We start from the raw sequence: 27,688 nt of genomic DNA, 5'->3' as shown, positions 1-27,688 counted from the left end.
ACACTACTGAGTTCCTGCCCTACCAGGGCATACGGCCAGGCTCTTTGGTGACAGGCAGCAGAAACCAATTCTGGCTAGGTTAAAGGAAAGGCAGATTTTGGAAGGTGCTGGCAGACTTCAAGGGGTGGGGCAGGAGAGGAGCCCAAGGAAGTCTGGGAATCTTGGGGGCTGGATGCAGTAGCAGGAACCCTTGGCGGTCTCTCCTGGGGCCCTGGAACAACACAGGCCCGATGGCTTCCGGTTCTTGTGCCAGCAGGTTCTGGGACAGAAGGTCTGGCTGGCCTGGGTTGCTCACAGATCCATCCCTGGACGTAGGCCAGGAACCTTGACTGGAAGCACCTGCTGGTGCTCATAGAATAGAGGAGGGGCAGCTTGCCAAAGGGAAAAACAGAGTACCATTACCAAAGAAGGAGTGAGGGGTGCTGGGAAGTGGTCAATGGATGGCCAGTACCTAAGCCGTGAGACGTGACCGGCTTTAGTGGTTTTTTTTTTCCATGTAATCCATGAAGAGGATATGAATTTCAGACATACTCAGGGATAAGAGAAAAGTAACATTAATTCTTTTTCTGTAACTGAAATGTGATAGATAGTACAAGCCTCTAGTCTATCACACGGAAGATACATACTCCCATTTCCCTCGAGTGGCACCTGAGTTTTGGGGAGTATTGTGAATCAGGGTGACTCAGTTACGTATTGCTATGTAACAAACCATTCCAAACTCCATGGCTTCGAACACGATGGTTTATTCTTTCTCGTGGTTCCGTGGGTCACCTAGGGGATTCTACTCCACACAACCCCCGCATCACCCACATGGCCTGGTTCTGCTGGAAGCTCAGCAGAGGTGCCTCACTTCTCCTTTCCTGACTTTTCTCTCCACGTGCTATTTCCTCTTCCAGGGTCTCCCCATGCAGAGCTGGGATTTGCGTGAGGCCAGCAAGGCACTCAGGGCACAAAATTTAAGGGGGCACTCACTATGAGTCATGTGTGTGTGATTTTCTCTTAGCTTGACCTTCTTGGGTTCACTCTGCTGCTCTGTGTCATTTTGGGGTGTGGGGGAGCTAGCTTTCTGAGGCTGTCCCAGGCCCACTGGCCAAGACACATGGCCTTTTCTGCTCTAGGGCATTGCTGTCTCCCAGCACTCTAACAAGGAAAGCATTCGGATGCCCCCAAACCTGTTTGGATTTCTCACCCCAAGTATAGGACCTGCCCTTCTCAGAGATCCCCAGTATCTACTCCCTTCTTTTTCTGGGGAGTCTCTTCCAGTCTTGCATCAGAGAGGCAGAGCTTCCCCCTCTCACACTCTGCCCTACCACTTCCAGCGGCCTCAGGCTCCCTGCAAGTCTCCAGCCCTGTGTCCTTATCCCAGTGAGACCGCTGTGCTCTGCTTGGGGTCCCCTTACTCCCTCACCCGGTGCAGTCAGACTAAAAACCACAATAGAGCTCGTCCTTGTTTCCCTTCTCGCAAGTCTTGTGTCCAGTGTTCTGTGCCTCTTGTCCTGTTGTCCAGTGTCTGTGAACATTGCTATTTCTTATTTCTTATATTTTACCCACTTTTCTATTTGTTAACGATAGGAGGGGCTAGTCTGCTTAGTCTGCCATGACAGAGGTCACTTAACATGTTTCTTTTTGAAAAGCGTATAATCGGCTTTGTTTTTATTTTTATTTTTTTAAGATCTCATATATTTATTTGAGAGAGAGAGAGAACATGTGGGTGAGAGAAGCAGGAGGGACAGAGGCGGAAGGAGAGAGAGAATCCCAAGCCGACTCCCTGCTAAGTGTGGAGCCCCACATGGAACTGGATGCAGGGCTTGATCCCATAACCCTGAGATCATGAGCTGAAACCAAGTGGGACACTTAACCGACCAAGCCACCCAGACACCCCTTGGCTTTGTTTTGAAATTCAGTCCGAGAATTGATGTTTGAGGAGGAGAGTTTAATCCATTTTCATTTTTGTAATATTTGGAAATATTTTGATCATCTCAGTTAGTATTTTCTATTTGCCATGATTTTTCTGCTCCTTTTTCTCTGTTCTCCTTTCTGTTGGATAGGTCAGGTTTTATTTCCCTCTCTTCCATGCAAGTTTGGAAGTTATACATCCTATCTCTATTCTTTTAGTGGTTACCTGTGACTTTTAACATAGAATTCAGCAAGTCTAAAGTCAGTAGATTTCTATGTTATCCCTTTGAGCAATAGCATAACTTTATAGGTGTTGGTTTTGTTTTAGTAATCTCTACCGCCAACGTGGGGCTTGAACTCACAACCCCGAGATCAAGAATCACATGCTTCTCTGACTGAGCCAGCCAGGCGCCCCGATAAGTTTACAGTGTTTAACTCTGATTCCCCTACTTGTGTCTTTCATGTTACTGGTTTCTAATATTTCTCTAATATTGCATTCTTCTTTGTAAACCCTCTAAAATTTACCCTCCAAATTCATCTTTAAAAAAATTAGTCAGTGTTCATTGACTTTGGCCAACACACTTAAAAATGTCTTCCCTCACTCTTTCTTCTTGCATCCCAATCTCCCTTCTGGGTTCAGCTTCTTTCTTATTGAAGTGCATCCTTCAGTTCAGTGAGACCTCATGGATGGTAGACTTCCTGCATCTTTGCTTACTTTGGAATCTTCATTCTTGAAGGAGAATTTCATTTGGTGTAGAATTCTATATGGTTGGGTACTTTCTGTCAGCACCAGAAGACTATGATAGCTCATTGTCTTTGAGCGTCCGCGATCTCCAAAAAGAAATCTGCTGTCAGTTTGGTTGCTGTTCCTTTGTAGTTATGTCCTCTCTCTCTAGATGTTTTTTCAGATATTCCTTTTGTCTTTGGTATTTTGAGGTCTCACTGTGATGGGTCTAGGTACTCTATTTCATTTTATTTCTCCCACTTAGGAGTTGGTGTGCTTTTTCATTCCGAGGACTTCAATCTATATATTGCCAAGGACATCTCTCCATATGTTGCCTCTCCCCATTGTTTCTGTTCTTTTCATCTGAAATGCCTAGTCAGCCCCTGTTAGACCTTCTTTTTTCCTCCTCAGTACTTAAAACTTCGTGATATTTTGGGCTGATAACTGCGTAGTTTCTTCAAATCTGCCTTTCAGCTCCCTAAATCTCTTCAGTTGGACTTCATCTGCCACAAAACCTATTTTAATAACTGTATTTTTTCATTTCTAGCAGTTCTTTTTTGTGTAAAAGAAGTCTTCTTCATGAAGACTTCTTGCTTTGCTCCTTCATCCCTTTAGAGTTGCTCTATCTCATCTTCATTACTTAGGATCCTGAGTAATGGCTGTTGACTTCTCCCCACAGTGAATAATTTCTCTATGTGGTTTGTACTTCTGTGTTATCTCTGTGAGCTTGTCTTCAGTGTTGTTGGTTTTTTGAGGTTTTTTCTTGTGGGAGTTCTGGGGTTATGAAAGTGCTCCTATAGAATGATTCTGCTCTTGTCTCTGTGGGACTTTGGGGGTTTCAGTGGGCTCTGATTGGTACTTCTGCTAATTTATTGGTTTAGGATTTCCTGAGCACATGAGCGCTGGCCTTGTGTTTCAATTTTCCCATCATCTCCCACACTTAAGGTCCTGGTAGACTACAAGCTTCCTTACCACTTTCCTGGCTTACAGATGTCTCAGTCTTTTATCGCAAACAAGGCACTCTTGAGGCTTCCAGAATCATGCAGAGAGCTTCCTTGCAGCTTGCTGCCTTATAGGAGCCCAGTTTTACAGCTTCTGCCCTCACATTGGCATCAAAATCCCTGCTCTATGTGATTGGAAGTTTAATTAGTTTTTCTATTACAAACATATACTTATTTATTGTAAAAAGCCTCCTTTTCCGACCTGCAATTCTCCATTCCTCATAGAAAAGAACTGTCAGTACTTCTAAAATGTTTTCTTTGCACATCCAAGAAGGTACCTGCAACTATATGTGTATAATGTGCATATACATATGTGCACGTATATGCACTGACATTTTTATTACAAGATAGACTGACACTAAACACATCTTCACATTTTTACAAGAGTATATCACTAAATTTCTGAATGTGAAATCACTGGATCAAAGAATGTGTCCATTTAAATGTTCACAAATAATGGTAAACTGCCCTTTTAACACGAATCCATTTGCATTCCCATTAATAATGTGAACTATCTACCATTTCCCCATACCCTCTCCTCTACAAAGTTTTATCAATGCATAACATTTTTGCCAAACTAGTAAAGAAACACTATTATCTCAGTCGTTTTTATCTACTTTGCTGTAACCAAAAGTGGGGGTGAGCATATTTTTCTCATGTGTGTAGCCTTTTATATGCTCTTTCCTGTTAAATATCTATTCATACTCTTGCACATTTTTTAGGGAGTCATTTATATTTTTTCTTTACGTCCATAGAGAGCTCTTTATGAATTATGTATATAGTATTATGTATGTAGTATAGTATTAGGTATGTTTGTTTTGTATCATTTACATTGAATTAATACCTGGGTAGGGGGTCCTCCTTATCTGAGTATCCTTTATCCGTATCCCCACACTTGCAGTCCTCACGAAAGCAAAATTTTTACATGAAAACATTCTCTAATGACTTGCCTTACTTAATATTGTTCACTTTAGGGGCGCCTGGGTGGTACAGCGGTTAAGCGTCTGCCTTCGGCTCAGGGCGTGATCCCGGCGTTCTGGGATTGAGCCCCACATCAGGCTCTTCCGCTATGAGCCTGCTTCTTTCTCTCCCACTCCCCCTGCTTGTGTTCCCTCTCTCGCTGGCTGTCTCTCTCTGTCAAATAAATAAATAAAATCTTTAAAAAAAAAATATTGTTCACTTTACACTGCCATTGGGTCAATGTGGTCAGACTCTTGAAATATAATAAAAATCAATTACCAAGGGGCGCCTGAGTGGCTCAGTCATTAAGCGTCTGTCTGCCTTCGGCTCAGGGCGTGATACCGGCGTTCTGGGATCGAGCCCCACATCAGGCTCCTCTGCTGGAAGCCTGCTTCTTCCTCTCCCACTCCCCCTGCTTGTGTTCCCTCTCTCGCTGGCTGTCTCTCTCTGTTGAATAAATAAATAAAAATCTTAAAAAAAAAATCAATTCCAAAGTCAAAAAAAATCTGGTCAGGAGGTTGATGCACGTGGTGTGAGAGAGCTGTGAGAGTCACCCCCAGAGCCATGACAAACACGCATGGAGCCGAATTAGCCCAGTTAATGATTGAAGAAGAAACAAATCTGTGAGAATGAAGACTGTCAAAGAAGAATCCTCAGAATCCCAATGGGCAGTGTTGAGTAGAAAGGGAAAGGGTGGGGAGGTCGGTGGAGGAGGGAGGAGCGGCCCCGGACCAGGCCTCCCAGGGGAAGGAGGGAGAAGGAGCTGGCTCTGGCGTGTGTTTAGAGGAAAACAGCAGGGCCTGCTGGTAAATTGGAAGCTGAAAGCAGCCAGGAAGAGAGAGCAGGCAAGAAGGACACCAGGCTGTGTAGGCCAGGCAACTGCATGTCTGGTGGTGACATTTCTCACGATGAGGAAGGCACGTTCTGGGAGGAGAAACCAAAAGTTTGGTTGTTCCTAAATTTTGTTGGAATTCATAAAGTGCTTTAGCGTTGATAGGGTGTTTGCTGTTAGTTTCTGATTTCCCCTAGCACACACAATACAAACCTCAACAAAATGCAAACGTTGCTGAAATACACGACGGAGAAAAGAAAGCCCCTCACCCCCCGCTGAGTAGTCGGTGACCGCCGCGCACCCCTGTTGTCAGCTCGCCGGCTGACTTTCAGTAGCACTGCTATCTGTTTGTTTTTAAATTTTTAATCTGTTATGAAATTTTTAATTAGGTCATATATTATGCATCATCTCCTGCTACTTAGCTCACTCAATAATACATCTCAGACATCCTCTTCAGGTCCGTACATAGTCTTTTTCTGGTTAAGGAGTGTGTTCATTGTGTTAATCCACTACGATTTATTTGTCCTGTGTTTACATAAATGGCGTCCTGTTGTATGCCTTTTTGTGGCGCTTGTTTTTCTTCTCCAGCCCCGTGATTCGGAGATCTGTGTTTGTACATGGAGCTCTACCTCATTCTTTCTCCTTGCCAGAGCGGTGCTGTCCCGCAGAACTTTCTGTGATGCTGCAGCTGTTCCTTCACTCTGCTGTCCAACGCAGTGGCCGTTAGCCACATGTGGCTTGGATCACTTGAAATGTGGCTGGTGTGACTGAAGAACTGAATTTTTAATTATATTTCATTTTCATTCATTTTAATTGAAATAGCTACCTGTGGACATGAGGCTGGCAGCCACTGTGTTGAAGCCTGTTGTATTCTATCACATTCCGTGGTATGACTATTTACCACTTATTCTGTATTTCCTCTGTTGAGGGACCTGTAGACTTTTTTTTTTTTTTTTTGCTTTCGCAAATGAAGTTTCAAGGAACATGCTTGAACGAGTCATGTTAGTAGCTGTATAACTGTGTCAGTATACAGCTTTGTGTTAATAGTTGTATGTTGTTCAAAATTGTCACCATTCTGCTCCTTCTTGACTCTTCACCAAAGTGGAAGACCACTTCTTCCAACACTGTAAATTTCCAGACCTCCACACTGATTTGCATGTGTGTATGCAACCCTTTGCTTAGGTTAAATTTCAGGGAGTCCTGGCCTTCCAGCTGAGCCTTTTGTATCACAGAAGTCTGGAATGCCATACCTAGCCACAGGAAAGACCTTAGCCCCAGCCCCAGTGAGATTGGACAAATCCTTTATGTGAAATGCCTGAATGGCAATTTCTTCAAGCCCCGTGAATTCATGATGGGCTTTTACAAAATAATAATAAGTAATAAAAATAAATAATAATAAACAGCAATCACTCCGAGAAAAGCAAAAAATTAAATAAGAAAGAAAATGTGATCATTACCATGCTCCATGTCTGAATAATTAATTGTTCTAATGTGACTCCCTGTGCTAGACAGGAATTTGTCCCCCATGCCCTTCACTGTCGTGCCTGTGAATATTTTATGATATACAGCAAAAGGGACTTTGCAGACGTAATTATAGTTATGGGCCCTAAAATAGGAAGATTATCCTGGATTACCAGGTGGGCCCAGTCTAGTCACTTGAGCCCTTAAAAGCAGAGAAATTTCTCCAGCTGGGGTCAGTCAGAGAGATACTGTGGAAGAAATGAGAGAGATTCAAAGCATGCTAAGGGTGTTTGGTTGGCCTTGAAGATGGAGAGGGCCAAGTGACCTCTAAAAGATGAAAATGACCCAGCCATTTGGGGACAGGGACCCTAGTCCAGCAGGGGACAGGGACCTTAGTCCTTCAGATGGGACTGAATTCTCTCAATAACCTGAGTGAGCCTGGAAGTGGATTCTCCCCCAGAACCTCCAGGTAAGCGCCCAGCTCAGCCAACACCTTGATTTTGCCTTGTGGAACCTGGAGCAGACAAACCAACAGAGCCTGCTGGATTTCTGACTTCCAGAACTTTGAGATAATAAACGTGTGTTGTTTTAAGCTGCTAAGTGTGTGGTAATTAGTTAGAGCAGCGATAGAAAACTAATATACCCCCTACTATTAATTCAGCTGACAAATGGTATGTAACTACATTGGGAGGTGGAGGGGTGATTCTGTTTGGTAAGGGGAGAGGGCTAAACTAAAACTAAATTCTCATGTTGCATGACAGGAAGTCGAAAGATTATATTTAAACCTTAAAAAATAGCAGTATGGGCATCTGTAGAAATATGGCAGTAAATATTCAAAGAAACAGCTAAAAGTGTTCTAAGTGATTGCTTCTGGAGAGCCGGAAATGAGAGTGGGGAGGAGTGTGAGCGGCTGGCAAGCTTTTCATTTTAAGCCTTGGAGAGAACTATATGATTTTTAAACACATGTTCCTATGTTCCTGCAGTAAAAATAAAGAACAAGTCACACCATCACAGTGTAAGATGTGCCTGCCTCTCTGAGAGCCAGAGCCACTGGGGTGGGGGCTGCCCCTGCCTACCCTGGGGTATGGCAGCCCCTCCTGTCTAATCACCAGGGTGGAGGAGAGCAACAGCAAGCTTCTGGAATCAGAGAAGAAGCTGCAGGAGGAGCGGCAACGCAGCGTGGTGCTGGAGCAACATCTGGAGAAGATGCGCTTGGAAACTGGGAGGACGTCAGCTGGTCAGAGAGCAGCCCCCAGGAGCAAAACAGGTAGGGGCTGGATCAGGGGCCCCAGTGGCAGGGGGGCGGCCTTGCTGCTAATGGAGGAACCGGTCAGCAGCACCACTTCAGTCCCTTCGAGAAGCATGTGGGAAGCAGAGGCCTCCATCACGGTGGAGCTCTGCCTGCCCATGCTACTGGGGGTCCTCTTTCCTTGGCCTCCTAGTCAGAACCAGGAGCCCCAAAGGGCTTGCGGGTGGCCCTGACCCAGACACCTACAAACCCTTCTATGAGGTGGCAGTGGCTCCGCTAAGTGCCCTCAGCTACCACCCCCACGGTCACCCCTACCCCAGCCCTTAACCCTCTGTCCCGAGCTGACTCTGTTTAGAGTTGGTCCTGGGGCAAAGTTGGCCTGCTGAGGAGGCCAGGATGGCAGTGCCTGACCGGGAGAAGAGTCAGCTGCTTCCCAGCAGTTGAGCAGGGATGAAGTGGCCTCTCCTTAGGCTTGGGGACCAGGCTTCTCTGTCTTGGGTTCCACCATGCTCAACATACAGCCACCGTGGCCCAAGATGGCTGCTTTAGCTTCCCCATCAGCTGTGGGAAGGGGAAGGGGGACGGGGACAACCTGTTCCTCCCCTTTTAAGGGCATGATCCTAAGGTTGCTTGTGTGACTTCCGCCTTCATCCCCTGGGCAGATCCTAGTCACGTGACCATGCCTAGCTGCAGAGGGAGATTTTGTTGTCCTAAACTAAAAGATCTATTGCTCCAACACAGTGATTCTTTTTTTTTTTTTTTTTTTTTTGAGAGAGAGAGCACAAGAGTGGGGTGAGGGGCAGAGGGAGAGGGAGAAACAGACTCCCCACTGAGTCAGAAGCCCGATGCCGGGCTCCATGTGAGGCTCGATCCCAGGAACCCGGAATCGTGACTTGAGCTGAAGGCAGACGCTTAACCGACTGAGCCACCCAGTCGCCCCTAACCCAGTGATTCTTAAGTTGTGGTCCCTGGACCAGCAGAGTCAGCATCTTGTGTGGCTGGGGCCAGCTGGGGGCATAGGGTGCCAGAGCCAGAAGCCAAGGAAGGAAGAGCCTTTAGTGTGGAGGGACTAGACCTGCCTCCCTCTGATGTCCCCAGCCCAACCCCCTACAGGCCCTGCAGTGAAGGTGCTACCCCCCTGCCCTGCCTCTCCACACCCCAGTATCTCCCCCACCCCCTGCCCTAGCAAGGACACGCAGACCTTTGTCTCCAGGCCAGATGAGATCAGAACATTTCAGAAGGATGTGCCAGGAGTGAGGCACAGAGCAGGAGTTGGGCCCTTTTCCCTTCCCCCACCAGCAGGGCCCAGCACTCAAGGGCCCTTCCAGTTGCCTCTGAGAGTCCAGGCTGAGGACAGTCCCTCTAGCTTAGCCCTGCGGGGCCCTCAAGAATAGGTCCTCTAGGAGTGTGGTGTCTCTAGGCATTGGGCTTATGTCCTGAGTGACCCACCCAGGGGGTGCTCAGCCACGGCAGGAAAAACCATTTTGGTTCTGCCTAGACAGCACAGAGCGGCTGCCTGAGAGAAAGCGTCCATGTGGCCTTTGTCCCCTGCTGACCTGCGACGTGGGCAGAGCACCACCGCTTCAGGGAGTAGAGCCCCCCCCCCATCTGTAGAATGAGGAGACCTGATTCTGGAATTTGGTCCCTGCATGGCAGTTCCAGTCCAGTGGGGAAGATGGATAATTACCCAAACACCAGTAAAAAACATGCTAACTGAGATGGAGGCAGGTGCTGGGGCTTGAAGCAGAGGAGGGAGGGGAGGGGAGAGGAGGTGCTAAGAGAGCAGCTGGTTTCCAGGAGGCCAGTGAAGGCCTCACCGAGGAGTTGACATCTGCACAGAGACAGTGGGAGGGGCAGGAGTGAGGCATATGGATGCATGAGGGAAGAGCAAGTGCAAAGGCACTGTGGTGAGAGCTTGGCTGGAGGCTTGAAGGAACAACAAGGAGGAGCAAGTGAGGCTGGCATGGGGGAAGGGAGGGGAGTGTGAGGCAAGGTCAGAGAAGTGACAGAATACTGAGGAGGTGGTCCGATCACACAAGGCCTTGAGGTATAAATGTGAATTCACCCAGACCTCACAAAGCTCTAGAGGCAAGAACTATTATCCTCATTTTACAGATGAGAAAACGAGCTCAGAGAGGTTGATGGTTTACCCGAGGCCACACAGCAGGGGGTGAAAGCCAAGTCTCCTGATGCCAGGTGATTTTCCCTGGGCCACTCCATCCCTGAGAACCACACCACCTCTGAAGGCCTTTTCAGCACAGGTTTTCTGACGCTGGATTGGGCCCAAATTCCCACCAGTTGCCTTTGATTTCTTCTTCCGAGTATTCTGTGACCTCTGGCCCTGGCCACCCTGGACACCTTGTATGTATGTAGGGAGCTGCTGGTCAGGGTAGGCTTTGGAGGCAGGGGGGACCCAGTGGTGTGAGGGCATCAGAGGCGGGGATGATCTAGACTCAGGCTCAACAGGCAGAGCAGACTTCAGGCCTGGCTGCCTTCCAGAAACTTGTGAAGTGCAAAGATGGAGATAGTAACAAGAGGAACCACCTTGGTATAAAGCAAACACAATCAGGGCTGTAGCAGAGACCAAAGTGTGAGTCCAAGGCAATGCAAAGCAGGCATCAGGGAGGGCTTCTGGAGGGAGGCAGCCCTTGTCCTGCATCTTAAAAAACAATTTTTTTTAATTGACGTAAGTAGTTGACACACAGTGTTAGTTTCAGGTGTACAGCGCAGTGATTTGACAACTTAATATGTTATGCTATGCCTTGTCCTCCAACTTGAAGGAAGTATAATGTTCCAGTGAGTGGAAAAGCAGAACATAGGCAGTGGGGTGGAGAGGCGAGAAGGAAAGCATTTACACAGGGCCACGGCCTCATCACACAAAGTGGCTGCTACTGCTCCACAGGTCTGCCCACCTTCAACACCAGACACAACCCGAACGGGAGTGAAAGGAAGGACCCATCCTTCACCCAGCTCTCCAATGTGCCCATGGAATCACAGATGGAGGAGCTGACCACCAGGTGCTCTCCTGCCCCGTCTTCCTGAGGGTGGCATTGTCTGGGTGGAGGTACTTTCATGGGCAGAAGGATCCCTCCCCATCTGACTTCTGTTTGCCCAGAGGGCTGCCTGCTGGGTCCTGGGTTCTAAGCCCGCAATTCAGCAGCTGGCCATCAGAGGGCAGAGAGACCCAGCCGTGTCTCTGATGACCTCAAAGTTCCAAGAGCTTGACTAAGCTGGGGTTGCTGAAGCCACTTTTCTCAGTTAAACTTTCAGGGTCAAAGGCAGTGATGTTCAAGGAAGGATGGGGGGACCCCTACAGATTAGTACTCATCCTTGAGGCAGCCAACATTTGGGGGAGCTACTGGGTGCCAGGCCCAGGGCTGTGGGTAGGTCCAGAGAAGAATCCCACATGGTATTCCCCCAGCGTCTGTGGGAGGAGGGGACGGGTCAGAGAGAACCCCAAGCCTTGAGAGCAGCCACGCTGGCAGCCCTGTCCCCAGCACCCTTGGACACACGCGTGCTCGTGTACATATGCCAGCGTGGGCCACACTGAGCCTTTTCTTCGTGTGGCCCAGGCTGGCCATCCAGGTGGAGGAGAATGAAATGCTGAAGGCTGCCCTGGGCAGTGCCCTGCGTGGAAAGGAGGAGGATTTCCGAATGTACCACGAGACCCTGGGCCAGGTGAAAGGGGTCTTTCTGCAGGCCCTGCGGCAACAGAAGGCGGACAGTACTAGGATGGTGGCCCAGTGTCAGCCTGGCGGGATGGGGCAGTCTTAGGCCCGGAGAGGACTCCATGTGCTCCCAGAAGCCAGCTTGGGGCAATCAGCTCAGCCCTTTCTCCCAGAAGAGGTTCCCCAAGGGTGAGCAAAGCCAACACCTCAGACCAGGAGGGCAAAGGAGAAGCCCTGGCAGAGCCCTGGAGGCGACCCCGGACAGGCTGGGCAATGGCAGCGGAGGAGGCCGGGTGATCTGCTCAGCACCAGCGAGAGCTCCAGGACAAGCCGGCCGTGGACAGAGAGATGCAGCCCCCAGGGCAGGTGCTTGTCGCCCTTGGCCTTGGGCCTAGCTGGGCCCTGTGTGCCCACAGGGCTCCATCCATCCGCACAGGACCCCTCTCAGGGCTCCAGCTGCAAGCCTCCCCCAGCCCCACCCACCCTCCTCACCAGGGCCTACACCTGCCGTCACCCAGCTCCCTCTGCACGGCTCCATCTGTGGCCACCCCCAACCTTCGCAGACTTGGGGGCACATGCTCGCAGCCACTTTGTCAGCCCACTCTTCAGGGCTCTTCCTTAGCCGCAGCCCCTCGGATTTATAATAATAATGATTATTTTCACAATCGCCACAGGTCCCAGTGAATGAGCATCTACCGTGGAAACTGACCCCGTCTAGTCCTCTAGTAACCCCGGGATTGAGGCTTATAGAAAGAAGCGGGGCTGACATTTAACCCTGGGCCTCCTGGCTGCGAAAGCAAGGTCCTCCAAGTTGAGCGATTCCCAGGATGGGGGTGCCCACCCCCGGCAGCTCTTCCCGAGTCCCCTCCATTTGCTTGCACAAGGCTGCAGGGGGAGGGGCAGGGGCTGGGCAGGAGCTCCGGGCAGGAGAGTTCTAAGTCAGAGAGTCCAGGCCAAGGCCTGGTGCTCCTCCCTCATGGCCACATAGGGTTGAGCCCCCCACATCCCTCTGTAACGGTCACAGCGTCACCCCTGCCTCACTGCACTCACAGCTCTGGCGAAGGGTGGCCCTAAGGAAAGTCACCCACAGCCACACATTCTGACCAGACCTCTTGGCCACACCAGTGTCCACACAGCACCCCCCCCCACCCCCCGCAAAGCAGCAGGTGCACAGAAATACCTAGACTCAGAAGCACACAGCTGCATGGTGCATACATGCGCCCCCAGCTAGCGCCGGCTCCGCACTCACAGGCCCTCCACATGCGCATGCGCTCACACTCCCACACAGGAAGCCCAGTCACTACCACAGTGACTCACAGGTGCGGGCGCACGTGCCGGTGCCGGGCGGAGACCCCCCGCAGGGAAGCCACCTGGGGCTCCAGGGACCCATCTGCTCAGGCCCTTGCTCAGGGGTGGGGCTGTGGAGGAACTATGTGCTGCCCCTGTCCCCAGGATGCCCCTGACCCTGCCTGGTATGACTCAGGTCTAGAGGTCCCCTGGCAATGTGCAGTGAAGGCCATGAGGATGAAGCAGCAAAGCTGACGGGGTCCTAGGGGCCCCAGGAAAGGAAGAGTTTTTCTCTGATTCCTTGTGAAAGGAGATGGCCAGGCAGAGCCGGGGGGACTGAGAGGCCCCGTGCCAGGAGGGAACGGTGTGTGACGGTGAGGAGTGGGCCCCACGCAGAGTTGGGGCACCAGACCGAGTAGCCCGTACCTTCCCCTGCAGGCATGGGGGAGCCCCCCGGGGGGGATCTGAGTGTGCGCGGGTGCGGGCTCTGGCCCTCAGTGGAGTCCCTAGGAGGGAGAAGCAGGCAGAGGACCAGCTACCCTTCCTCAGGGATGGGCAGAGTGGCAGGGGTCACCTCAGGAAAGTGCAGGGTGGCATAAGCCACACTCTAACCACTCGAGGGTGGTTTGGCCACCCTTCCTGGCTCAGGCTGCATCTGAGAGAGGCAATAGCATCAAGTCACAGGGTCTCAATAGGTGCGCCTGGGGCACATCCCTTTCTCCCCATTCAACAGCTGTGTGGCTTTGGGCGGGTTGCTTAACCTCCCTGAGCCTCCATGTCCTCATCTGTAAAATGGGCACAAGAACAGAAACCTCCTTCAGGGGCTGTTGTTGTATGTGTCAGAGAATAGCTCAAAGACATGTAGCTAATTATTAGGTTGCCTTTCACTTCTGTACAAGGGACATGTATCAATAGATTGATTTCATTCCACAAAGATAAAACACGATTTTCAAGAGAGAGAGCGGGCAGAAAAACGGCAGTCAGGCACAGTAAATCTTGTTTGCTCATTTGGGGTCCACTGATTAACTGGCATCTTGCAGAGGTCAGTCTGGGCGTCCAGTCCTTGCTTAGGCCAACTGTGGGCATAAAGACAACTGTCTCAACTTACAGGTTCTGCGGGCAGCCTTGCGAGCTTTGCTGTGGAGCTGCCAGCCAGGAGTCCCTGTCACATCTGCTGGCACCTGCCATCAGCACCCCAGCTTAGCAAGACCAAGGCTGCTCCGGCCGCCATCACATCCCTCTGCAGGAGTCGCTGCGTGAAAAAGTGTCGAGTGCTAGAGCAGCGGCTGGCACACAGAAAACACTCGATAAATGTTGGCCCTCAGCACTACCTCGGTTAGTCCAGCAGGCAGCAGTTGAGCAGCCCCCCACCCCAGGGACGGCGGTGTCCGGTGAGCTCTAGGAAGTCCCCTGCCGGCTGGGCAGACAGACTTACAGGACATCACACACTCAGCCGGCCAGCCACCAGCTTGCCAGCCTCTTCAGGCCTGTGAGGGGCCCAGAGGTGAATCTGACTTGCTGTTTTCAGGGTCAGGTCAGAGAGGCTCGGGAAATCGGGCCATGATGGAGCAGGACGGTGGGGGGTGGGGGGTTGGGATGCAGAGACAGAACACAACCCCTCAGAGCCTCTCACCGCCTGTGCTGAGGCTTCCAGGTTCATCGCCCAGATCTGGGTGGGCAGGGGGCTGTCCATATTTCCCTAAGGAGAGGGGGATGGCAGGTGAAGGGGAAGGCCCAGGAGAGCTGGGGAGCAGAACTTTTTAAGGAAGGGAGACATTATCAAAGGGGCCAAGGACTGGAGCCCTAAGGATCTAATGCAAGTGGGCCCAGTGGGGAGTGGGCAGCCTGGTCTGTCCAGCTTAGTGCCTGTGGCCCCTCCTGAGCAGCACCATCTGTCCCTGGGACCCTGAGGAGGACCTCCCCAGCCCTCAGGCAGGTGGGCGGCCGGTACGCAGCAGGTGAGCTGGACTTGCCTTTCACAGATGAGAACACTGAGGTCCCTGCCCAGAACCAAAGGTGGTAGGAGGAGGAGAGAGGGGCAAGGACAAGAGGCTGGGCTGGGGAGAGGCCTCACGTGAGGACTGTCCCTGGCTGCACCCCAGGCCTGGTGCTCAGGTTCCCACACTGACAGGTGAGACCTGGCGGAGCTGTGGGTGTGGCTTGGCCACCATCCCAATGAAGGCCTCTCGGGCACTGCAGCTGAGCTGGACAAGGTCACAGCCTGGCTCAGGCTGATGTGAGCCCCAAATATATTCCATCACCACAGGCCCCCTCCATGCTTTCGGAGCTCAGGACAGGATGGCTTACAGTGGGGGTCCTCCTCAGAGCCCCCATTTGCAGTGGCCAGAACCAGCCTCGCCTCTCCCTCTCCACCACCAGCGAGCCCACAGTCCCACTACCCCCTCTCCACAGGCACTGCCTACAGTCTCTGAGCCTTGCATAGACCCACAAACACAGTACACACATCACATACATACAGACTCAACACGTGCACACACAAAGTGCACGCAGCACACGCATATACAGCAAACCTGCCATAAACAACATGCAATGCAAAGCATACACACAGACCCCACATACAACTGACACAAAAACACAATTACAGGCACACAGGATACTCTCTGTGCATTTTGACTTTACAACAACACACCGAGAAATGAAAAGGGATGCTGAGACTTGAGAGAATTGTCCCCCTGCCCATTGCATCTTTCTCAGTGGCCCTGGCAGCACTCGGGAAGCTGACCCCAGGCCTTTGTGCTGGTCGAAGCCCGGTCAGCTTCCTGCCCTTGTTTTGTGGGCTGGTCATGCCAGGCACCCTCCCTTGACACCACCCTCATACAGCGTACAGCTGGCTTTGGACTGTCCAGCGCCAGGTCCAAGAGGCCTCCTTAGCCCTCTATCCAGCCTGCCATCCCCAAATGCCAGGCTCCCTGCAGACCCCGCTGCGTGGGGTCACCTGGTACACAGGTCCTGCTATGTGAGCCCTGCCTCTCTGGGCTTCTGGAATGCGGCATCTGTGGCTCTCTGTATGAGCAATTCAGTGAGCCACGCCCTTCGTGGAGCGAGTCATGGAATCCCCCCAAAAGCCCAACAAGGTCAGAGCAGGCCCATTTACAAATGAGGATCTGAGGCTCTGGGAAGAGGATCCCACCAGCGAGGCAGATCTCGGGCTCAGGCGCAAGTCAGCCAACTGAACCGGCACTCTGAACTGCAGAGCCGAAGCCCCCACCTGCTTCTCTGAGTCCGTCTCTTTGAGCCTCATGGGGGCACCAACTGGACGGATGGCCCACGCTGGTCTCAGCCTGCACCCAGGGTGGATGAGTGGGGTTCTTGCCCCTGTGGGGTGACAGCTCCAGGAGCTTACGGGGCTGAACTCCTTGTGTGTCAGGATCCCCTTCTATCAACTGGGGAAAATGGGAACACCTTCCCTAGGGGTTGTGACATTGAAAAGAGTCCACGTAAAGCCTTAGAACTGCGCCCAGCTACTGTGGTGAACTTACTGTCCGTCTAACAACCATTGACTCCACCTCAGGACTCTGCTCAGGTGTACCCTCACCCCCACCCCTGTCCAGGAAGCCCTCCCTAACCCCTGCAGCCTGGCTCAGGCATCCATCCCCGACGCTGGCCCACTCTAGTGCCCATGAACCCAACGGCGGCCCTCACCCAGCACCTACACTGTGCAGTAATCCTGGTGTATACTTCTTGGGGCCGGGCACGAGAGACGAAGGCCTCTGTGTCGTTCTGTGCTATGTATTCTGGGGTCTCCTTGCTTCTTCCTCTGGGCCAGTTTGTCTGCCTGGGAGGAAGCTCATTGCCTAAGGGCATCGCGGGAGGGTAGGAGACTCTCCCCTTCTCAGACTTTGGTCAGGCCCTGGAAGTTACCCTGCTAGGGGGTGGGGGAGGGACAGAGAGCACAGCCCCTTCCTCCGCTGAGCCCATGGCTGGAGTAAGGGATCAGCAGGAGCTCCAGGACCCGTCCTGTGACTTGTTACAGTTACACAGCTCCTTCAACCCCACAGACCGCAGGTCCTGCTCACTGCACTTTCATGAGCTGGCCCCCCCAGAGGTGGCACAAGTACATCCAACTCCTCTAGACTCTGAGGTCCTCCTCCTAAAGGGAGACTCTCAGATGTTCCTGTCCTCTTGGCAAGTTCTTCAGGATACCTTTCCGCATTGGGAAGGCTGGGCTGAGGCTTTGGCTGCCCCTTTCACGAGTCAGGGCCATGTCCCTCTGCTCCCAGAGGGCTCCTGGTTGGTTAGGGAGATTCAAGAGAGGCCAGCCACTCCAGGAACCTATTTAAGCCTTGCCAGGTGAACCTGCTAGCACCCCTCCACCTGGGCAACTGCGTATGGGAGAGGGCTGGGGTATGGTACCCCCTCTGCCACATGTCTCATACCAGTTCCAATCCGACTAGTCAAGCCAGTCCTCCCCCAAGCGTGCGTAATACCTGGCCAGCTAGGACTCTTGGCATAATGAAATGAACCAGGGCAGGGGACTAGATGGATCTGCCCTGGGACAGCCGTTGGGAGTTCTCATGTAAAGGTGCAGGCTAGAGTATGGAGCTGAGCATGAAGTGTGCATGCGTGTGCGTGCAATGGGGGCAGGGCTCACAAGAGGTCAGTGGGGGCTGCCCGAAGGCTTCCTGGAAGAGGGGAGTCCTGGCCAGCAGTGAGAGGGAGGCACAGGCTCTACAGACCAGGAAAGGCAGGCTGAAGTGAGGCCCAGGATGCCACTGGCCACCCCTTCCCCCCCACCCCCACGATCCTCCCTGCGGCTCCCTGTGGCCAGCAGCTCTGCAGCGCTCGGCTCTGCTCCACTCTGCTCAGCTCCGCTCCAGGAAGGCCACCTCCTCCCTGCCCTCCTCCACCCTCCTCCTGCTGTCACCACTCACCGCTCGTAGCCTTGAGGGGGTGGGGACCCCAGGGCTGGACACACCCCACTGTGGCCCCAGAGCCTAGCTGGTCGGACGGACGCACGGTCGGACGCAGGACCCCGGAGCCCTGAGGTGGGCAGCTTGCCAGGGTCTCTCACAGCCTCCTCAAGGTCAGTGCCAGCCGGGAATTCAGCCACTCTGGGGTCCTTGAGACCTGTGGAGCCCATCTCAAGCCCCTCATCTCAGACTTCAGGCCCCAAAGTAGTCTTTATCTCAGGTGTACCTGAGGCAGGCAGGACCTGGGGGCAGGGGGGACTGCTGTATCCAATGGGGGCCCAGGTCCGGGGGTCTATCGGAAGAGGTCCCAGGCCGGGGGCCAGACCTGGCCCTGCTCACGGAGGCCTCACTGGGGACACCCCACACCGGCCATGGGGAGCTAAAATTGGAAAGTGGCAAGTGGGAGGCAGCTGACAAAGCTATTTCGCGGGCTCTTCACCGTGCTCCGGTTTCAAGCTCCTGCTCCATTAACCCGATCTTCTAGGCCTCCCTCCCCCACCTGGCCGATGAGGAGGCACTCAGCCCTCAGGCCAGCAGTGCAGAAGTCAGTCTGGGAAGTCCCCCGGTATGGGCAGGGGCAGCAATGCTCTTCTCTTATCTGGGATTCCAGACGGCTCACCGAGAACACACAATCCTGTCCCAGGCTCACTGTGTGACCTTGACAGTTCCCTGCCCCTTTCTGGTCCATGATCCCTCTGTCTATGTAGTGAGGAGAATGCTGACTATGGGGGCCCTGGGAGAGCTGGTTGCAGTGCTGGTAAGGGAGATTTGGGGGAGCGTCAGGGGTGGCAGACGGGGCCACGCCAGCCACCTCTTGGCCCAGCCCAGTCCAAGAAAGTGCCTAGACATGTTCCTCCTTTAATTTGGCCCTGGGTCTGCTAACCATGGCACCCTTGGGAAAGCCCAAGGCCAGGCTGGAGCATAGGAGGGGCATAGGAGGGGGTGGCCCAGCCGGACTCCTGGGGATGAACTAGGCGCTGGAAGAAGGGAGTGGCTAGGCTCACCCTGAGCCTGATACCTGTCAGCACCTTGGACAGAGGCCAGCACTGTCCCGGGGCCTGTCTGGCCCTGCCTGGCCCCACACCCACTACCCTAGGGCACCTCTTCAAATAGCACCGCCTTTAGCCAGCATCCAGGGCCTGAATACACAAGCACTGAGAGATTGGGCTGGTGTGGCCACAGACACAAGGCAGGGACAAGGGAAGTGGCAGGCTGGGTCTCAGGGGCTGACTGGGGCAATGGGAATCAGTGAGAGGCTGGAGGCTGAATGAGAGGTAAGGAAGCTTAATGCTGGGGAGAGGACCTGGGAGGCCAGGAGATCTTAGGGAAGTAAAGGCCGCTCGGGAGGGGTGTGGGAATCAGAGAATGGGGCATTGAGGTGGGGGTGGGGGCATTTTCAGGAACTGAAGGAGGTTTACTGACGGGGGTGGGGACCCTGGGGGCCAGGAACATGATTGAGGTACCATAGATGGAGTCCCTCCACATGAAGGTTATCTGAGGCCTCGGCAGGAGCAGTTCGGGCAAAGGGTGGGGACCAGTCCACCTGAAAGGTATGAAGGGGTAAGTGAAGGTGGGGCAGGCAGGCTGAGAGAGAAGATTATGCTTTCAAGAGCCTTCAAAGGGAAGGTGAGAGCTAGAGCAGCAGCTAGGAATTGGCCCTGGATGTTATGGCATCTGGGAGGAGTGGGGAACGGGGGAGGGTAGGATAATAGCATGCGATCCCTAAAGGGCAGGGGGGGCAATCTCTCTTCAGAATGGGATCCCCATCACCTCTGTGGGGGACCATCAGGTGGGGCTAGGCAGGGCTGGGGGGCAGCAGTGCTCTCACCCCATCTGTCTCCCCCAGCGCCATCCAGGCTATGGGCATCAAGACAGCACTGCCCGCGGCGGAGCTGGGCTTATACTCCCTGGTGCTGAGTGGGGCTCTGGCCTATGCTGGTCGGGGCCTCCTTGAAGCTTCTCAAGGTAACAGCCGGGCTCTGGAGCAGGGGGTGGGACCCTCCTTCCCCTGCGGCCCTCAGGGTTCCACCCATCAAGGCCATAAACTTAAAGGCTCCAGACCCATGATATTCCCTAAGCCCAGGGGTTTGGTTTGAGCTAGGTGCAGTCACAGGGAGAGACAGATGCCGAGGCGGTGACAGGACCTACACACAGAGCCACGGAGAGACAGAGACTCAGACACTCGGGGGTACAGTCAGAGACCTGGCCCGAGACACACAATGAGACCCAGAGAGAAGCAGAGGCAGAGAGAGAGAGACCTAGACCCATTCCCATCCCCTTAGGGTGGGGGTCGGCCTGGCTGTAGGGGCAGGTGTGGGTATGGGTGTGAAGTCCCCCCAGCCCCCACTGAGGTCGCACTCTGTTCTCAGATGGGGCCCACAGGAAGGCCTTCCGGGAGTCTGTGCGACCTGGCTGGGAGTACATTGGCCGGAAGATGGTAGGTCCCCCACACCCCAGTGTCCCTGACTGAGGTCCCCGATCCCTGACATGGCTCCCGCATCCCAGACCCTTTCTGACCCCCCCCCCCCCCATTCCACATGTTCCCATGTAACAGAGGGCTCACAGTGAGGAGGGTCTCTGGCTTGAGCTTCAGAGCCTTCCACTTCTCCACCGGCCCATCCTGTGTCCTCCTGGGGCCACATCCAGCCTGCCCCCAGACGCTGCTCATTTAGGAATTAAATTGAGACATGTTTCGGCAGGGGCCTCCAGCACCATCCTTCCCAGGAACAGTGCCATTAATGAAATGTCAGGCAATATGGTGAACAGAGGGGGAGCTCTGAGAGCCAGGGCAGCTCACATGGTGCCCCTTGTTTCTCTCACATGGGCTGGTACTTCCCCCAGAGGGGAAGGCAAGAGCCTCCAGCCATGGCTGTCCTCTAATGCATAAGAATATGGGGGCTGGGGAGGTGATGGGACTCTGCTCAGCCGAAAGCCAGCCCATCCTGCCCCCTGCCCCTCCTTAATCTGCCCGGCCTGCCCCAGGACGTGGCTGACTTCGAGTGGGTGATGTGGTTCACCTCCTTCCGCAACATCATCGTCTTCGCCCTCTCTGGACATGTGCTGTTTGCTAAACTCTGCACGATGGTTGCCCCCCAGGTGAGCTGGACCTGAGCCACCCCAGCCTCCCCTGCCAGCTCTCCCTGAGCTACAAGGGTTGGGGTCCCACCTCCACTTGTATGGATAGATAAACCTTTCCTTCTCCCTGTCCGCAGTTCCGCTCCTGGATGTATGCTGTGTATGGGGCCCTGGCTGTGCTGGGCACAATGGGCCCTTGGTACCTGCTGCTGCTGCTTGGCCACTGTGTCAGCCTCTATGTGGCCTCACTCTTGGGCCAGCCCTGGCTCTGTCTTGGCCTCGGCCTGGCCAGCCTTGCCTCCTTCAAGCTGGATCCCCTAATCTCCTGGCAGGTGTGCACTGGGGAGGGGCAAGGGTGGAGGGTGCAGGAATAGGACCCCAAACTTCTCACCCTATCCAAAGCCCTTGCTTCCGAGTCTCCCCAAGCATTTCCTTCACTTTCCCACCTGTCTCCAAGCCTTTGACTATGGCACATATCTGCCCACAAAGTGGTCCCCTCCACTGCAACAGGGACGTGTCCAGTTCGTTCCCTGCTCTATCTAAGCACTCAGCATGGATTAGCCCTCAGTGGCCAGTGCTGACTGACTCCACAAGAGAGGAAGGGGCAGGACAAGGCTGGGCCCCTGTGGGAAGCTGGGTGGGCTTCCCAGAGACAGGGGCACCTGGTGAGCTGGCGGCTTGTTCTCTCCCATCCAGAGCGGGTTTGTAACAGGCACTTTTGATCTTCAAGAGGTGCTGTTTCACGGGGGAAGTGGTTTCACGGTGCTGCGTTGTACCAGCTTTGCGCTGGAGAGCTGTGCCCACCCTGACCGCCGCTACTCCCTAGCTGATCTGCTCAAGTACAACTTCTACCTGCCTTTCTTCTTCTTCGGGCCCATCATGACCTTTGATCGCTTCCACGCCCAGGTGAGCGGCCACCCTGTGGGCTTCCAGAACAGGGCTGGGTCCCTCTCTTCAGACAGGGACTCCCATCTCAGCTAAGGCTCCCAGGGCAGGCTGTGTCCTCACCCTCAGGCATGACTCCAGGATGAAGCCATAATAGGCCACCTCCTCCAACCCAGGGATGGGGCCACATTCCCTGCTCAGACAGGGAGCACAGGCTGGAGAAGTGACTCCACTCTCAGGCAGGGCCACCAGGATGAAGGTGTGTGTCCCCTTACCCTTGGATCCCCGGGCAGTTGGTGACCCCCCATTCAGACAGGATTCCTCCGGCAGGGCTTGCCTCCCCACTCAGACACTTCGCATCCCCCAGATGAGCCAGGTGGAGCCAGTGAGGCGCGAGGGCGAGCTGTGGCGCATCCGGACCCAGGCCGGCCTCAGCGTCGTGGCCATCATGGCCGTGGACATCTTCTTCCACTTCTTCTACATCCTCACCATCCCCAGTGACCTGAAGTTTGCCAACCGCCTCCCGGACAGTGCTCTCGGTGGGTGCACGTCCGGGCCAGAACAGGGACTGGGAAAGACAGAAAGACAGACCCTCTGCACCCCATGGCCTCACTGCTGGGAGCTGACACCCTGCAAGGGCACAGCACCTAGGGTGCTCCCAGGTCCTAGGGTGGGGGAGCCGGATTTACTCTTGGAAATACCTGGGAGTTGGAGTTACCTTTGTTCTGTGAGGCCAGAGTCGTATGGGCAGAGCCCACCTCACAAGGGCCTCGGGTTGATCTCCACAGCCCTGGTGGGGTCTCCCTGGGCTGGACAGGGCCCAGCTCCTCCCCCAGGAACTGGGGGGTGGGTCTCCGTGGGGCGGTGGGCCAGCTGCCAGCACCTCCCCTAAGACCTGCGGAGAGAGGTCCCGGGTAGGGAAGTGCCCGGCTCTGCGCCTCCCCACCATGATTTGGAAGATTCAGGGAGCGGAGACACGTGCGACGCCCCCCAGGCAGTGACGACAACCTGTCCCCAGCTGGCCTAGCCTACTCAAACCTGGTGTACGACTGGGTGAAGGCGGCCGTCCTCTTCGGCGTGGTCAACACCGTGGCGCGCCTTGACCACTTGGACCCGCCCCAGCCTCCCAAGTGCATCACCACGCTCTATGTCTTCGCTGAAACGTGAGTGCGAGGTTCGGGGGACACGCTGCTGGGATCCCCACTTTCCCGTAGCCTCTTTCCCCCATTCCGCCAGAGCGCTGCTCCTGGCTGATTCACACCCATCCGCTCTAATCCCTCAGGCACTTTGACCGTGGCATCAACGACTGGCTTTGCAAGTGAGTTGGGGTGGGGTGGGGCAATGGTCACAGTCATCCCACCAGGCGTCTGAGCAGGGCAGTGCAGAGATGGGTCCGCATTTTAAAAGATCAGCCCTGGGCCAGAGGAAGCACGAAGGAGGTCGTCACAGAGGTCTAGGTGAAAGAGAGAGGTTAGGACATGGGTGGGGGCGCTGGAGGTGAGAGAAATGGTAGGAGTGGAGACACACAGCAGGGAGTCTGGACAGGACTTGGCCACGGATTGAGGGGATCAAGAAGGAGAGGGAAATGACTCCCAGATTCCTATTTGCCTGGGGAGATGGAGGGGTGGTGTCCAAAGAGGGTTTCTGTGTAAGAAATGGTTGGAATCTGGGAGATATCCTTGTGGAGATTCAGGGAGGTGGTTGGGTCTGAGGGTCTGGGGTTCAGAGAAGTCTGGAGGACCTATGCAGCTCTGAGCATTAGGAGTGTGGGAGGGTGGTCTTTAGTGCTTGGGAGTGCGTAAGTCCCAAGGTGAGAGAGTAAAGAAGAGAAGAAAATGTATGCCTGAGATTGGAGCTGGGAGGACTCCCACTGGGGGAGACGGAGAGTGACAGAAGGGACTGAAAGGTGTTGTCAGAGGAGCACAACAGTCAAGACCACATGACAGTCTGGAAACAAGGAAGACCATTCAGGCATGGTGGGGGCAGTTGCGTCAGATGCTGCTGGGGAAGCTAGCTACTGAGCGGGAGACAGAGGAGTTGCTGAGGGGAGAAGTGAGGTGTCTTTTTTTTTTTTTTTAAGATTTTATTTATTTATTTGACAGAGAAAGGGAACACAAGCAGGGGGAGCGGGAGAGGGAGAAGCAGGCTTCCCGCTGAGCAGGGAGCCCCACGTGGGGCTCCATCCCAGAACCCTGGGATCATGAACCAAGCTGAAGGCAGATGCCCAACGACTGAGCCACCCAGGCGCCCCAGAAGTGAGGTTTCTTAAGACAGCAAATCGTGGGGCATGCTTAGTTGCTAAGAAGAAGCCTAAGTTTGGGAGGCAGGATAGAGGGGTAATTAATAGAGTGAGGTCCCCAAGGAGGGAGGAGGCGATGGAACCAGTGCGAGGCAGAGGCTTGGCTTCAGGCCAGGGAGGAGGAAGAGAAGCCAGCTTGGATGCAGGGTGGCAGGTTAGTGTCAAGAAGTAAGGAATCCACCTGAAGCCTTCCATTTTCTCCAGGAAGTAGGAGGCAAGGTCACCAGCTGAGAGTGGCAGGGTTGGGCATGGAGGGAGGCAGCATCTTCGTGCCTGCTTTCCTCTTGCCTAGCTCACCACACCCACTCACAGTCTGGGGAGAGTTAAGGTGGAGTAGCCATGGCAGAGCACGGCGGAAGAAGCTGACTAGAGGAACCTAGGCATTGAGAGCCCAGGTGGGGCTGGAGGTAGTGGATTTACGGGCTCTGATATGTGAAGCTGTGAGATTTTCCTTATCAGGGCTTAGCTTCTTGGGTGCAGGTGAGGAGAACACGGGTGATGGGGCTCGCCCAGATGGGTGAGAAGGAAGAAGTGAAGGATAAGGGGTTTTAGTTTATTTATAATGATGACTCATTGAATTTAAGCCAGTTAAAGAGGGTGGTAAAGATAGAGTCTCAAAGGTGAGGAAGAGGGGGAGGGGTCAATGAGATTGAAGAACTGGAGCTGGGGGGCCACGTCAGGAGGGTCTGGGTGGAGAATGGTAACTAGGAAAGAATGAAATTTCAAGTGGTGACAAAGTTGGAGTATGACCATGAGAGTGGGTGGCTGAGATGGTGTGGAGAAGAAACCATCGGAAACAAAGAGGTCAAGGCATGAAGAGACCAGTAACTCAATGGGTCTTCTACTGAATTTATTTAACAAATATTTATTGAGTACCTACTATGTGCCAGGCACTGTTCTAGGCACTGGGGATACAGCAGCAAATATGGCAAAGACCCTGAACTCATGGAGCTTACAGTCTAGTGGGGAGAAACAGACCATGAACAGGTAAACAAACACATAAATAAGATAATTTCAGAGAGTGGTAAGCATTATGAAAAAAATAAAGCAAGTGTAATGGGATAGAAACTGGCCACAGGACAGAAGCTTCTACAGTTGTGGTCTGGGCAGGCCTCTGTGCGATGATATTTGAATTTAGACTTGAGTGATAAGGAAATCTAGGGAAGAGAATTCCAGGGAGAAGGAACAAGGGCATAGGCTTGAGGCAGGAACCAGCTGTGTTTGTCTGAGGGACAAGAAGGCCAGTAAAGCAAGAATGAGGGAGAAATGGTGGGTGATGTGGTCAGAGAGGGAGGCAGAAACCAGACATCGTGGGATCTCCTAGTCTTAGTAGGGAAGTGGTTTATTCTCATTGTAATGGGGAGCCATTGGGGAAGGTTTGATTGTGGAAGTCATGTGATCTGACTCTGGCTGCTGTGTGGAGTCCAAAGACAGAGGCAGGGAAATGACTAAAGAGACTCTTGTAATAATCTATGAGAAGAGAAGACCTGCTGGCCAAGGGTGGTGATAGTGGGGGTGGCAAGCAGCAGTCAGGACTGTGTGGAGCCCATTGAATTTGCTGGCGTGGATGTGGAGAGGGGAGCCGATAGTCCAAGATGGCACCAAGGCTTCTGGATGCTACTGAATGGATGGAAGTGTCATTATCTGAGATGAGGATGCAGAGGGTTTGGACCGGGATGGGGGACTCAGTCATTCAAGTGAGACGTCTGGTGACAGTTGGACTTGTGAGTCCAGAGAGCGGGCTAGAGACACAATGTTCGAAGTCTTGGGTCTGGATGAGATCGCTTGGGGCATGGAGGAGGCGATACCGAAGTTCAAAGCTGAGCCTTCCACATTCTGAAGTCGGTTAGGGGAGGAGCAGCCATCTGAGGTCAGGAATGTTGGACGTGCCTGGGATGACGGTGTTGAGGAGGGCTGCCCCTGTCGTATATCCTTTGCCCGTCTCCCAGCTGCCCTCTCCCACACCCCCGCTGGTCCTTTCTCCTGCCTTTCTTGCAGGTATGTGTATGACCACATTGGTGGGGAGCACTCTGAGGTGATCCCAGAGCTGGGGGCCACTGTAGCCACATTTGCCATCACTACCCTGTGGCTTGGACCTTGTGATATTGTTTACCTATGGTCATTCCTTAACTGCTTTGGCCTCAACTTTGAGCTCTGGGTGCAGAAGCTGGCAGAGTGGGGGCCTCTAGCACAAATTGAGGTGAGTGGGGAAGGTCTGGGACAGGGGTTGGCTGGGTCACTGGAGGGGGTGGCACTGCTGCTCTCTGGAATCTTCCAGCCACACCTGGAGTTGCTGAAGAACCCCCAGTCCAGAACTTTCTCACCACAACTTTCTGGCTGTGAGGACAATGGCTCCCCCTGTGGGTATCTAGCACTCCTTTCTGCGGGGTGTGGACACCTGGGCCAGGCTGTGTTGGTCGTCAGGCCCTCCCTTCTCTCTGGTCCTCAGTATTTCCATCTTTAACAATGAGGGAGGGCTGCCCTGGGGACTCTCAGAGACCCACGCACATCCCCAGGACCTGGGGTAGCCATGTAGGCAGGGCCTCTAACCAACCGTGTCCTCTTTCCCCTGGCCCTCTTGCCCCACTGCCAATGCTTTCCTGGACTGGGCAGGCCTCTCTGTCGGAGCAGATGTCTCGCAGGGTCCGGGCCCTCTTTGGAGCCATGAACTTCTGGGCCATCATCATGTACAACCTTGTAAGCCTGAACAGCCTTGAGTTCACAGAGCTGGTTGCCAGGCGCCTGCTACTCACAGGTGAGGGACAGGGGGGTGTGGATACAGAAAATGCCAGGCATCAACCTTGAGGACTGTGACCTCCTGAAATGCCCCCACCCCGGCCCAACACCCTGGGGACTCAGCGGGGCAGGCCAGTCAAGTAGGGAGAGGCATGAGAAGAAAAGAGGCACTGAGGCTGGGGTCCTGCGCCCAGGCATCGATGACCTTGTCCCCACACAGGGTTCCCCCGGAACACTCTGGCCGTCCTGTTTGTCACCTACTGTGGTGTCCAGCTGGTGAAGGAGCGAGAGCGGACCCTGGCAATGGAGGAGGGGCAGCAGGACAAAGAGAAGCTGGAGTAGATGGAGGAGGGAGAGGAGAGAGGGATGGGCTCTGCTCAGCTCTTCCCAGGCCCGGGCCAAGGCCAGCCCGGATGGGGCCTGACCACTAGAATAAAAGACTTTTCTACCACAGTTCGGCTGTTCCCTGTCCCTTCCGCCAGCATTCTCCTGGCTCCCTGTCCATGCTGTATGAGGAGGTGGGGGTTCTGGGCCCCGGGAGGGGGGTCAGGCTCTCCATGCGCACAGAACACGGAGGAGATACCCACATGGAGTGCGGAGGCCACTGACCTGGGCAACCCGGCAGCTGAACACCGAAGCCTGGAATCTTCCACCTGGTCACTGACTCTTGGAGGACCTGACCAG

The 27,688-nt window shown here is 53.8% G+C and overlaps 2 protein-coding genes and 1 long non-coding RNA gene across 5 annotated transcripts in view; 2 read left to right on the top strand and 1 right to left on the bottom strand.

Moving 5' to 3' along the window:
* The window catches only part of CCDC13 (coiled-coil domain containing 13), a 43,118-nt gene extending 25,853 nt beyond the window's left edge, over positions 1–17,265 (top strand). Inside the window, exons 13-15 of the mRNA XM_045776135.2 lie at positions 7,987–8,141; positions 11,026–11,140; positions 11,696–17,265. Of these exons, the coding sequence (XP_045632091.2) occupies positions 7,987–8,141; positions 11,026–11,140; positions 11,696–11,897 (472 nt within the window). The 3' untranslated portion in view covers positions 11,898–17,265. The remainder of the gene's footprint in view (positions 1–7,986; positions 8,142–11,025; positions 11,141–11,695) is intronic.
* LOC148108370 (uncharacterized) lies at positions 760–18,054 on the bottom strand. The gene is made up of 3 exons (XR_015727838.1): positions 17,971–18,054; positions 4,861–5,028; positions 760–4,755 (listed from the first exon to the last, which is right to left on the bottom strand). It is a non-coding gene; the product is annotated as an uncharacterized LOC148108370 (long non-coding RNA).
* HHATL (hedgehog acyltransferase like) lies at positions 17,998–27,457 on the top strand. Of its 3 annotated transcripts, none has more exons than XM_045776129.2 (13): positions 17,998–18,122; positions 19,456–19,569; positions 19,856–19,974; positions 20,379–20,446; positions 20,992–21,105; positions 21,222–21,416; positions 21,781–21,990; positions 22,337–22,508; positions 22,988–23,132; positions 23,252–23,287; positions 26,267–26,468; positions 26,882–27,023; positions 27,225–27,457. In XM_045776129.2, the coding sequence occupies exons 2-13, from the start codon at positions 19,562–19,564 to the stop codon at positions 27,344–27,346; spliced, it is 1,533 nt and encodes a 510-aa protein (XP_045632085.2). In that variant the 5' UTR covers positions 17,998–18,122; positions 19,456–19,561; the 3' UTR covers positions 27,347–27,457. The 3 variants fall into 3 exon arrangements, with proteins under 3 accessions (XP_045632085.2, XP_087726252.1, XP_087726253.1); XM_087870126.1 differs by having other exon boundaries at positions 22,964–23,132; XM_087870127.1 differs by lacking the exon at positions 20,992–21,105 and having other exon boundaries at positions 22,964–23,132.
* The last annotated feature ends 231 nt before the right edge of the window (positions 27,458–27,688 follow it).

Source organism: Ursus americanus, chromosome 20 (assembly GCF_024610735.1).
Source record: "Ursus americanus isolate L20-20 chromosome 20, mUrsAme1.1.p, whole genome shotgun sequence".
Taxonomy (NCBI): domain Eukaryota; kingdom Metazoa; phylum Chordata; class Mammalia; order Carnivora; family Ursidae; genus Ursus; species Ursus americanus.
The sequence above is the reverse complement of the archived record's forward strand: the minus strand, read 5'-3'. Positions and strand labels throughout refer to the sequence as shown.